General features: G+C 39.9%; 1 protein-coding gene across 2 annotated transcripts in view; it reads left to right on the top strand.

The window, feature by feature from the left end:
* Positions 1–12,583, top strand: part of LOC149310016 (partitioning defective 3 homolog) — a 654,223-nt gene that overhangs the window by 507,155 nt on the left and 134,485 nt on the right. For both annotated transcript variants that reach the window (XM_089533491.1, XM_089533492.1), the window contains exon 22: positions 2,432–2,683. In XM_089533491.1, coding sequence (XP_089389617.1) covers positions 2,432–2,683 — 252 coding nt within the window. The remainder of the gene's footprint in view (positions 1–2,431; positions 2,684–12,583) is intronic.

Below are 12,583 nucleotides of genomic sequence, written 5' to 3'. Positions count from 1 at the left end.
CTACTACTGTATCTCCATGGTTCCTGTTATCATATTGGTTCTTCTGGCATCCTTGTGACAAAAGCATAATATAACCAATCAGCCAAAAAGCTGAATACTATCAATACATAAAACACAAAGTCTAATCAAGAGGAAGGGATCCCAGGGTATGTAAAAAGTGTTCTTGTCCAAAGATCTGTTATGGTCAGCATACAGAAGGAGAGACCAGCTAGAACCCAATGTGCTCTTCTGTTCAGGTGAGTAATAGGTTTAACTTCCTGCCAGCTAGCCCACCTGCATACCAAGTCAAGCTGGTACAGAATGGGAATGACAGTTCTATAGTTCTCCAGATGTCACTTGACTTCAGCTCACCGAAGGCACCCAGCATGCTGTAAACTGCTATTCAACCACATCTAGAAGGCCTTATAATTTCCATCCCTGGTATAGAAGAAAACACGAATGCTATAGCATGGTATAGTATGGTATAGAAGGAAACATGCATTTTTTGCTCTTACAAGGCTTGGGACAATGTGAGTATGAAGTCTCAGTATTCCAAGCCTGTCACTGTATCAGTCATTCCACACTCCACTGTCTCCTGACTATGTCCACAACAAATTTTCATGCCAATTGCCCTGGGGATGATGCTTGCAAATAAGCAATTATTAGAATTGAGCTATTTCTATGGTAAAAACAATTGAACATTGGAACAGAGTTGAACTGAATCAGTAAACCCATAAAATCCTCTTTGCACTGTGGGAGTCCAGTTTTTTGTTGCTAAAAACACTTAAACATACTATTTACTCTAATGTTTAAGGACAGTGGCAATTATGTGTATAATCAAAAAGGACAGCAGATAGTGTATTCTCAACATGAGTCCATGCCTTGTTCTTAGCCAAAATAATAGGCATTAGCAAACTGCTTACACTCCTTTTCATTTTGGTACTATTTGCATTCCTTTGCATCAGTTGTGTATTTTCCCCTTTCAAAATCCATATAGGTAAATGTTGAGTTGCTCTCTCATGTGGCATCATTACAAATGCCCCAAAGCTACCCTAACCTGGCCTACTAGTATGTTTGAAAGAAAGGTGGTGTAAGGGGCTCAAAATTAGTGGAGGCACTTTCTCAACCCTGGATTACTGGGATTCAGGGATTATGATCCCTATAATCTCCAGTCTAAGAGATCCAGGTAGAACATGATGAAAAAGACCTTTACCTGAGAATCTGGAAAGTTGGCACCAATTACAATTACAATCAGCAGGATTCTGATCCAATGTAATGTAGCTTTCTGTATTCCCATGTTGAACTCCCTGGAAAGTGTACCTGTATGAGATATATGTCAATTGCATGCACATTCTTGTCATATTAACACTTGAAATTAGCAGTTTGGATCACTATGCCTATCTTAAATCATTCCTTTTATTTCTATGCCACCTTTCTCCCAAAAACAGGCCCCCAGCTGCTGAAGTGGAATTTTCAGTATTTCTAGCCATAATGCCATCTTCTGTGTCAAATATGTTTGAATTCACATTAATATACCAACATTACACATTTGGAAGGGTAATTGTGGCAGCATTAGGCAGAAATGCTCCTTTGTTATTAATTAGAGTTAATGCTCAAAAAGTCAATGAATGGATGAAATTCTGTTTTCAATTAGTCAATTTAAACTTTTCTATTGATTAAATGAAGTCAGATTTTATCAATTTGATTTCTTCACAGAAACTATCAAGAAACTGTCTAAAAGACATAAATCAATCTACAAACAGAGGAAGGTCAAAGGTGGATTAGGTGTATGAGAAAGCCTTCACCATATGCTTTTAACGCTTAAAGGTTAATGTGAGACTATTGTGTTGTAAAGTGATAACTGTTATAATGTGAAAGACATATAAACTAAACAACAGTGATCAGTAATCTTCATGTGGGAAGCATTCATACCTCTGTGAACCAGGGCAAAAACTGTTGTGTGACAGCACATGTGCAGCACATTTTGCCTAATTGACAAAGTAGTCCAACTGTCCAAACTAAGGGAGTTCTTTTGCCTAAATAACAGCAGAATAATATTTTAAGATTTTTGAGTTTGGAGATTATCTCCTATGCAGATAGAACCTATACCCTGTTCCCACCCTCATTGCCTAATGTCCAAACAGGCCCTTCACAATATCAGAATGACCACCTAGAAAGTATGATGCATGTCACTGAGAAAGGACCAGTTACCTATATTATAGTCAGTATTACAATATAAATAATAAAGGTCTCTTCTTTGCAAAAACAAGAGAAGTGTGCCCCCCCCCCCCCGGTCTTCTTCATTTTTATGGGATAAGGAATATATTTCTTTATTGCCTCCTCTCTATATCTCAGATATTTCAGTCTAGCATGTAAAATATTTACCTGTGGCTAAAAATGTGTTTGCACCCTATTTTTCAAGTGTATTTTTAGCCTTCTTTCTCCTTTCCAGAATACAAGCCAAGACCCGAGAATTTCGTGAAAGGCAAGCTCGGGAACGAGACTACGCTGAGATTCAAGATTTAAACAGGACTTTTGGATGTGATGCTGATTCAATGTATGCTGGGATTCCTTCATATCATTCCCCCACAAATAGTGGTACAATGAACAATCGACCACAGAGCCCAAGGGAAGGACCAACGGTTGAAGCACTATATGCCCAAGTAAAGAAAGCCCGCAATTCAAAGTCTTCACCTGCAGACAGGTAGGCACCAGACTACAGTCAATAATCTTCTTCCAATGTCTGTTTTGTACACTCTCTCCCTCTCATTCTCTCTCTCTCTCCTCTTTGGCGGCTGTGGCGGGGGAGGCATGTGAGGTGACTGTTCATCAACTGTAAAGCTAGAACTGCATTTTATTAATGGCTTTTTAAAAGCCTTGAAGAGGGGAAAAAAATATTGAATTCACACAAATCACGTCATAATGGAATGAGCTGTGCAATCTTTTCAGATGATTCCAACCCAATTCATCACCTTATTGGAAATGCTTTTGGACCCAAATTGCACTGTTTAGTATAATTCAGATTAAAGCCACACTTGGAACAGCCTCTGCAAGTTCAGTTATTGGCAGTTCCAGTAATGTGGTTTGTGGTATTTGTGGCCAAATCTTTTGTTCGTTTTTCTGGGCCAATGTGTCTGAAGGACAATTGCAAGCTTGTTGCTTTAGGGGCACATGGGTAAAATCCTTTAGTTTACTGTTTCTTGAATCCCAAACAAGGCTCTTTACTTTACACTGATGCCAAAAACAAAAGAAGCATAGAAGAGGGGAAACATTTTAATTTTGAATTTTGGATGTAACACCATGAGTCATCACACCTAGGTTTCTTCCTGCTCATCTTATTAAGAGTATATATTAAAATCTGGTAATAATGTCAAAACCTACTGCTGAGTTGGTGATAGGCCGTGATTTAAACTGATGTATGATTTTTTTTGTTAGATTGCCACATGACGGCATTGTATTGGGGGGGGGGGGGGGGACAAGAAATCGGTGAATAAAGAAATACAATAAAATCAGAGCATAGAAAGATTAAGAATTTACTTCAGAGTTGGGAAACTTGTAAACATCCAGATATTTTTCACTGCATTTTTCAGCATTGTTGATAATTTGTTATACTTACTGGGGTTGATGGGAGACTTGTGGAAGACTGCAGGTTCCCTCACTTTGGTGTACAGTAGAGTTTTTGACTTCAACTCTCTGAAGTCCTAGCCACCTTGGTCAACAGTCAGGAATTCTGGGGGTGAAGTCCAAAACATCTGGAGGAGCAAATTTTGGGAAATCACTGGTGCACAAGAGCATTTTGGTGACTAACAAGAGTTCTGTGTATCAGGTCCAGTCCTCACCAACTGTAGTTGAAACAAATATGAACAGTTTGGGATGCCTGGAGCCCATTTGCCACTATATTTATATTTGCTGTGGGTCACACCAGAACATCCGGGTGAAATAGATACGAACAGAAGGTCAGTTTGTTTTAAAAACCAGTAAAACCTGATTTTAAACCTGCAAGGTTGTGGAGACACCGTTTACCACCACTACCTCCTTCTCTCCCCCTCCTCCCAATGGAGAAATGGGATGAAGAGCTTGGTGGGAAGATTCAAAAACTGCTCTGGGAGCTGTACACAGCCCTTGGTCCACCTGATTCTTACTCCTGTTTCAAGGGTAGACATGCTAAGAAAGGCTTCTATGCTTCACACTCCTGGAGAGTTGCTTCCATTTATAGTAGACAATGTGAACCATTGGTTTGATAGTATTTTACATATTTCTTAGTGACATTTCTTTCAACAGGGGAAGGTCAAAGATATAACAGTGTTTCAGTATAAAAAGCAAAGGCAGAGGAAACATATTGATACGTTAAGACTAAGATGTAGGTTAGTCTAAGAAGGAATGCGAAAAGCCCAAAGTTTCATGGCTTGGTGGAGACTTGAATCTGGATTTCCTGTCTGTCCAACATTTTAAATACATCCCACAAATAAAGTAGCTTCATAGTTTTGTAGAGGCTGTGATCAGCTTGGTATCTGGCTCTGCATGCTATCTAGTCAAAAAGTAAATTGTGTGGGTTTTTTTTTAAAAAAAACATTTACTCCAAATAGCTATCGGAATATTATTTTAAATATCCCCTTAGGCAGAACCAACCAGGCAGTAGTAAGGTGTCCTTAGGTTCAGGCCTGTTGTTGCCTTTCCCTGACCCAACACTGCCCTGCATTCTTTGCCTATCATTCTAAGTGCCACAAGAAATAACAAATAACACTCCATTCCCACAAGGGTATCTTACAAAATTTAATTTACAGTGTAGTTACTGTGTGGCACATTGTGCTAGAGCCTAGATGTAATGCCAAGAAGAATTTGACATTTGGATCAAAGGTTGTTTTGAAAGTTTTCATCTGAACAAAATTGTTAGGGAACCTTGTCTAGAATATAAGTATGCAACTGTTAAAAAATGATGGAAAATCGTTTGCAGACTGTCAAGAGTTACAGTGTCTGTGTGTGAGGATGCAACAAAGATTTGTCTTAAATGGATTGTGTTATGTATGAAAACATAGATTGTTAGGTCCATAGAAAACCCTCCCGTCTAAGAGGACTCTGTAAGATTCAGTGCAGAGGTAGTGGTTACCTTGAAACACAGCAGAATCACAGGTCTTTCCCCCTTTCTTTTTTAACCATGAAGAGTGTCAGTCTCTTGGTTTTCATGGCATTCTTGATATCACATTGGTTCAAGCCTTTGATAAAAAAACAAAACAAAATGGCAGCAGCCAATGGGAGACACTGTGGCGCGGAAGGAGCACGATTTTCGCGCGCCTTCTTTGCAGCGCGGAGGAGTCGCGCGGTTTGGCTGCTGCGACTCCTCCACGCTGCAACCGGCAGCGGCCCGAGACCGCCCCTTTTGGGCAGTCTGTAACGGCCCTGTGTTTTTTGTGGTGGCTGATGTTTTGTTTTTGCCACAAAGCCCCAGACTGATGCAGCATATAAGGTATTGTAGAGAAAACAAGATGTAAACCACCAGCTAAATTGGAATAAATTGGAGGCAATGAAGGCAGGTGGGCTGACATAAATAGGATCACATGTGTAGGCAAGGCATACAGCAAAGCCAGAAATTGCTCGAGAGTGTTGTATTAGTTTCAAGATATGATGGGTTCTGCAAGTAAGGTGAGAGGAAAATGGATACATCCAAAGGCCCATTTTTATTTTAAACCCAGGAAAATCGCTGTCATTTATGAATGGTAAGATGTGCATGTAGGCTTTTCAATGGCAAGAGATCTTCGAGTTGTTCCCCTCCCTCTATGTTTCAGAAGTTCTCTAATGGCTGGAAGGGCTTGCCTTCACTGCCTCAGCTATCACTGTCCATAGTGTATCACTTTACATTTTCTTATACTTCTTGAGGCACTTGTTCATACACATTGGTTGTTCGTACACATTGGGGCAAATTATGCACTTGGGAAGGGCAATAAACCTACTCTGCCTACTCCAGGCATTGACAATTGTACACAGTTACTGCTGTGTTCACCCATCCTCCAGGTTGCATATCTTGATACAAATTATACCAGTAATATGGTGGATTGTCCAAACCTTTAGCAGACGGTTGGCAACAACCAAGATCATTTTTGCTACACTAACTCCTCCTAATACTGCTGGATGTGCACATGCACAAGCACAACTCAGTTTTAGCAGCACGCTGTAAGGAAGCTCTTCAAAATAAGTTTGCTTTATGCTGGTTTCAAAGAGGCTTTCACTGTTAAATTTGCAACACTGTCTGCCATTGAAATGCTTCTCTTAAAGTGGCAGCCACCCAGGAAATCCCCATTTAAAGAGGTATTTCCTGAATATTTTAAATAGCTTTTGGTGGTTTGGGGAAATCACACTCTCTCAGCCTCAGGGGAAGGCAAAGACAAACAAAGGCGGGTTCCACACCGCCAAAAAGTACATGCTCGGCACATACTAGGGTTAGGAAGGGGCATCCTTTCTGGACACCCCTAACCCTAGTACGTGCCGAGCACGTACAAAATGGTGGCGCCCATTCTACATGGGCACCACCATTTTGACATAGTGGAAACTTAGCGTCCGCACGTCGCGGTGCAGAAATGATGCCGCAAGTGCACCATTGGCACCTTGCGGCGTCATAACCGAGCCGCAAAAAGAAACCGTTTTTTGCCGGTTCTTTTTGCTGCGTGAGGGAATCACGCGGTTTGTCTGCTGTGGTTCCCTGGCGCAGCAAACACCAGTGCTGGCAGACCGTCCTTTTGGGCGGTCTGTAAAGCGCCAAACATCTGTACAAATCTTGCCAACCCCCCACCCACAAACCCTGTGATAGTTTCTCCTTAGAAGCGGCATGAAGGCACATAACAACAACAGTATATATAGAATCATCCTGCTACATGTGAAGTTATTTTCTCACATTGTGGCACTGTGTCTATTTCAATTTGTTTTAATGTTGTAAACAGTGATTGGCTCCAGTTATTGAAATAGATCAGTGGTTCCCAATCTTTGGTCCCCTAAAAGTGTTTGGGACTTCAGCTCGCACAATTTCTAACTATTGACCAAGCTGGCTGGGACTTCTGGTTGCTGAAGTCCCAAAAACTTGGAGGGTTAAAGTTTTAGAGTCCCTAAAATAATGAAAAATGCATATATAATCCTTATGAAAAGCTGCTCTTTCCCCATGAATCAGGGATAGAAATGTTAAAGCAGGTTTATTTGGGTATTTTTCAAGGGAGGTGTTAGCTGAAAAATCTTGCTTTTCTGTTCAGGATTAGAGGTTTCTGGGCAAAGTAAATTGGCAATACATCCAGCTTCTCGAAGTGTCTTTTGCCAAGAGAAGAACTGTTAGTCCAATTTCAATACCCCAATTTGAATCCAAGTTACACTGCGGTCCCATTGAAATCATTGGTCAAAACGAAGTCATAACAAAGTGATAACCCTTTTGTTTAGATACCTGCAGATTTGGTTAGAATTGTGTTGAGTTGCTGGCTAACTTGTATCCCATTCTTTTAGTCCCTATAAAATAATTTTCTGTAGAATATGACGAAATGTTCACCATGGAATGAAGAAAATTAACTTTCTTTCTTTCTCCAGGGATTGAAGTATTTTGAACAAATGTTTCCCATGAAGGCTATTTGGCCTTTATTTAGAAAGGACTGATTATACAGCTTGCTTGCTGCAGATTCATGAATGGCTACTTTGACCTTTGTCCTGTGTAATACCTGTATTGTGACATTTCATGGTTTTTGTTTGTTTGTTTGTTTTTGAGCAAAGCTCCTTAACTGGTTACCTTTCCCTTTGAGGCATTACATAGCGAAAAAGAGAGAGGAAGAAAAATACCTAGCTGGAGTTTATAATTGCCCTGTTTTCCTCTGCCATTCCAAAAGGTGGCTGGGGGATTGCATTCCTGTAGCAAAGGCTTTTAGCCAAGCTAAGAGTTCTGTTGCTGGTATGTTTTACATCATATGGAAGAAAACACAAACCATGGATCAATAATGGCTGTGTTGTTTTTCATTTTCGACAGCAATGCCACTATATGTGTGTGCGTGTGAGAGAGTTCTTTCTCTCTCTCTCTCTCTCTCAATCTCTTTCTCTCTGTGTATAATATATGTGTGCACACACACACAAACCCACACATCCAGAAGGAGAACCCCATGAAAAGACAGCTGATAATGGGCATTTAGTGGCTGTCACTGTGCCATCACGTCCTACCAAGAATGCATTCTCCTCATATATAATTGAAGTGAAATGGGCATTGTGCTGCTGTGAACCTAAATAGCTTCAAAATAGTAGACTAGAATCCCCCAACTTGCTTTGGACACTTTAATGGAACTGTAAATACCATAATCATATGCTTTTTTATTTTTGCATTCATTTTGCCATTTAAAAGGAGGGGGGAATCTCCATCAAAAAAGAACAGACCTCTCTGAACTGACTCCTGTTTCACTCAAAATGGAATCATATCATAGGAATGTGAAGCTGAAGAATCTTTGGTCCGGAGAGATGGAATGGAGGGGAGGAATCTTCGTTTAGTTTGTTTATTTAAAAAGGAATATAATTTTCACAATACTGATAGTCTGTCATTTTATTTTATTGCTGGTTTTTTTTATCAAGCAATGTGTCTTTCAGCTTAATTTCTGAGACTCAATGGGAAATGGTGTAATATAATTTAGAAGCATATGATGTAAGAATAAGGAGTCTTGCTCTCTGAAGCCGTTATGTAAAAATCACTTTCTGTAATATCCCCACCCATTAGACTTGTGAAATAGTATATAGCAATATCAGTGTACTTATTTCTATACAAAGGAACAGCAAGATACTTGGAGATTATATTAAATTCCATTATTTATAACATTAGTCATGTAAATGCTCTTTGAGGTTTGAGTTAGCCCTCATTGCACACAACTCTAAGCTTTGCCAAATTTAAAATAGATGGAAGTGTTTGAGTTATTACTCAGTATAACACTTTCTGTAAGAGCAAAAGGTTTATTCCTTATACTCTAAAACTAAGAGTTAGTTCTCTCAGGTTTTTTTCCCCTCTCAGTTGCTCTGAAGTAGTACCTCAGAAAGGCTACAGTAAAGTGAAAGGTCAAAGTTTTACTACTGCTCCCAACTGCATTGCATTTTGGGCTGAAGTGCTCTGGATAGAGCCTATGCGGTTATTAACTTTTATTCTTTGCTGTGTGGTAACTCCTAGGTCCCAAAATAGGCAAGCTTGCTTATGTTGAGTAGCACCTTGTTCTATAAGTTAGTCCCATTGAGCTCACTTTTAATGGTCATGCTCGAAAAGAGTGTGTTTCCACTCAGCATAATGTTGTGTGAGGTTGTTATATTCTGCATGTGCCTCAGGACCTCTATCACAAACACAACTGCTTGGGGCTTCAGAGACAGTTAGTCCATGTAAACCTATTCTAGACTGGGGCCTGCCTCTTTCCTTTCACAAAAATTGCAAAGCAAAAGGCCCATTGGGGCAAATCACCATCTCCCAGCCATCATAAACAAAGCTGTGTTTGATAGTACTCTCCAGTTTATATGGGTTGTTGTGTAGAGGTAAAATACGCTTTCCAGTTCTGGGACTACAGTGTGTAACCCTAAAGCCTGTGAGACAGCCTTTGGTTGTATGTCAAACAAACAAACCTCCAGCTTTGACACTTCACATTTTATGGATTGAGCCCTGCCAGATACCGGATATGTTTCCCCACCAATTCCCTCAGAAATTTCAGTTTTATATAGGTCTGCAGAGATCAGTCTCTTTCCAGCCCATATCTCTCTTGTGGTATTCAGTCATAAATAAATAAATAAATTCCATAACTCTGCTCTCTCTCTCTGTCTCTCTCTCTCTCTCTCTCTCTCTCTCTCTCACACACACACACACACATATAAAATCTGTATGAAAATTCATGTTGAAATACTTAAGAACATACTTATAATTAAATATTATGCTGCCTTCATTCTCAATTTTGGGGGAAAGGTAGGATATAAATAAATATAATAAAATAACAATATATTTTTGAATTTATTTTTAACTAAAATAGGCACTTATAAATGTATTTTATCTCAAAGTATGCATATGTAAGCATATTTTATTGAGAAACATGTTTATGCTTTTTAATGTGGACTACGTTACAAGTATGTTGTCCTTTGCTCACACTCAGAGAGAGAGAGAGAGAGAGAGAGAGAGAGAGAGAGAGAGAGAGAGCCCTGCACAGAGTGTTTAATGTGAGCATTGATATTAAGATATGATATAGTTCTTTAGAGCTGGTTTAGACTACTTTGTTGCTGTTAACAGCCCTCAAGTTGGCCCCAAATCATGGAGATTCTGTGGTTTAGACATCTCTAAGCCTATAGTTTAATGCCATTCTTGTCCTTATTTCAAAAGTCCTCTGCAAGCAAGAAAATTATCTCTCCTCCACATATTCAAAATGTGGGGATAGATTGAGAGGGAAAGGAGTGGCATAAAAACATGACTGATAAAAGGAATAATCCAGCCCTTTGGGGAGTGTGATGTTTAAGAAATTGCAAGGTTCCCCAGCTCTGCCTTATTCAAAGGACTTCATGTACCAAATGTATTTGGTGCCCCTATATAGTCAAGGATGGGTGTTGACATGGAGATCATGCAGATTACTTAGGACTACTTGGCAGAGGTGAAATAAGAACTTGAGCTATCCTGTTTTGTATGTGGATCCTAGCCACTATATGACATTTCACATTCAAAACTGACCGCTGCTCAGCACTGAATATATGTTTTAAATGTTACTATGGATCTAGATTTAGGTGCATACACCTGGGTGGGCAGAAAGGGCTTACTCACTTCCTTCCTCCCTATGGCAGCATCTCCTGGACTAGGAGACCATGCTGAATGGAGTGAACTGTAGTATAGAAGAGGGATAGGACCTTTCAAAAATCAAGCTGATGGTCCTTCCATGAGGAAAACCCTTTGTTCGTGGAAGGCAGATCATTGATCCAGCTGACTGGTATCACTTAAATGCATTTCAAGTCAAATTTAACCATTTTCTAGTGGTACATTCTTACAGATTATTTTGAAAGGCTGGGTTGTTCATTCTCATGACAAAGTCAAGTAGCTTTGTTTTTGAAGAAGTAAAACAATCCATTTTCTGCTTTTGCAATGCAAATATTTAGTCTGTTCTGTCTGGTTTAAGTGGTAAATTTCTACATTAGTAGAAAGGGTAGGAAAAGTGTGACCAGCAGGTCTTACAGAGACCCTGAACCTCAGTTTTGCATTCCCCAAATCCTGTAATAATGCCCCCAACACCACTGAGCCTTCCTAATTTTAATTCTTTTTCCAGCTGATTTTCAGATGATTTCCCCTTAAACACAAGAAAACTATTTGGATAGGTGGCAGATGGTCACACATGTTGGCTTTTCTGCTCCCACATTAATAGCCAAATACCAACCAGCATGGTGTAGTGGTTTGTGTGTTAGAATATGACTTTGGAGACCAGGGTTTGATTCCCAGCTCGGCCATGAAACCTGCTGGGTGAGCTTGGACAATTCACATGCTCTCAGCCTTAGGGGAAGGCAAAGGTAAACTCCCTCTGCAGAAACCTGTCAAGAAAAGCTCTTGAAAACTTCACACAGGATTGCCATAAGTTGGAAGTGACTTGAAGTCACACAACGATGACAACAAACCATCTGAAAATGGCAACTGTAAAGGAAAGTGACATAACTTCTGTGCACTAGTGCAGCCTATAGCAGTGCAGGGATTAAAATTGCCCTCCTGCGCAATTTCTCACACCTGGTCTATAGCCACAGTGCCAAACTGCTCAAAAATCCAATTAAAATATTGTTTTCCTTAATAGTGGAAAGACAAAGCCATGTTAGTCTGGATCAGTATGCAAAGAGATCGTGTAGCACCTTTGAGACTAACTGAGAGAAAGAAAGAAAGAAGTTGGGAGCATAAGATATCCTAGACTTAAGTTTTATGCTGCCTATGTCTTTATTTCAGTCTCAAAGGTGCTACAAGATGCCTTTGGATACTGTTTGCCCATAACATGAATCATTCTCATGTGGGGAGAAATTTGGTCCCAACTCACCATTTTTGTGCCCCCCCCCCCACCCAGCCATGTTGAGATTAGTGGAAGAGGAGTGGCCAAGTGAGTGGGATTACATATCACCAGCTGGTCAAGCTATGTCCCCCCCCCCCCCCTTTCTTCTTGGCTGTGTAGTCTATTCAAAGTTGGAGGGGCAGGAAAGTGGCTTTAGCGGGATTCTCCTCACCAGGATTTCCCAATAGATGAGAAACCCCCTTTTTCTTTTATTCCTCTGATTCTTCACGTGTACTTTCCATCCATACTCAACAGACATATTTTGTATGCAGTTTCTGCAGTAAAACACTTAATTTATATGCATATGCTGTTTGACCTAAGATCTCAATTCACAACATCTACACTGGAGAAGTGCCCAGTTCAAAGGCTAACTAGTGTTCTGATCCCCATAGTAATCGAGGAATTGAAAATCAGGATAGTCATCTTGAAAATATGGACTAAACAAGTTACCCTCTCATTCCTGTTTTGAGATAAATTGCCACCATTAAATAATAATTGAAGATAATTAAATCTGTTCCTTGTGACATATAATAATATACATATGTTCAGTGGTTACTGCTTTCCAGTTGGAT

This window comes from Sceloporus occidentalis, unplaced genomic scaffold, assembly GCF_023333645.1.
Source record: "Sceloporus occidentalis isolate IW3139 unplaced genomic scaffold, rSceOcc1.0.p SCAF_7, whole genome shotgun sequence".
Taxonomy (NCBI): domain Eukaryota; kingdom Metazoa; phylum Chordata; class Lepidosauria; order Squamata; family Phrynosomatidae; genus Sceloporus; species Sceloporus occidentalis.
This window is presented reverse-complemented; position numbering and strand designations above follow the sequence as displayed.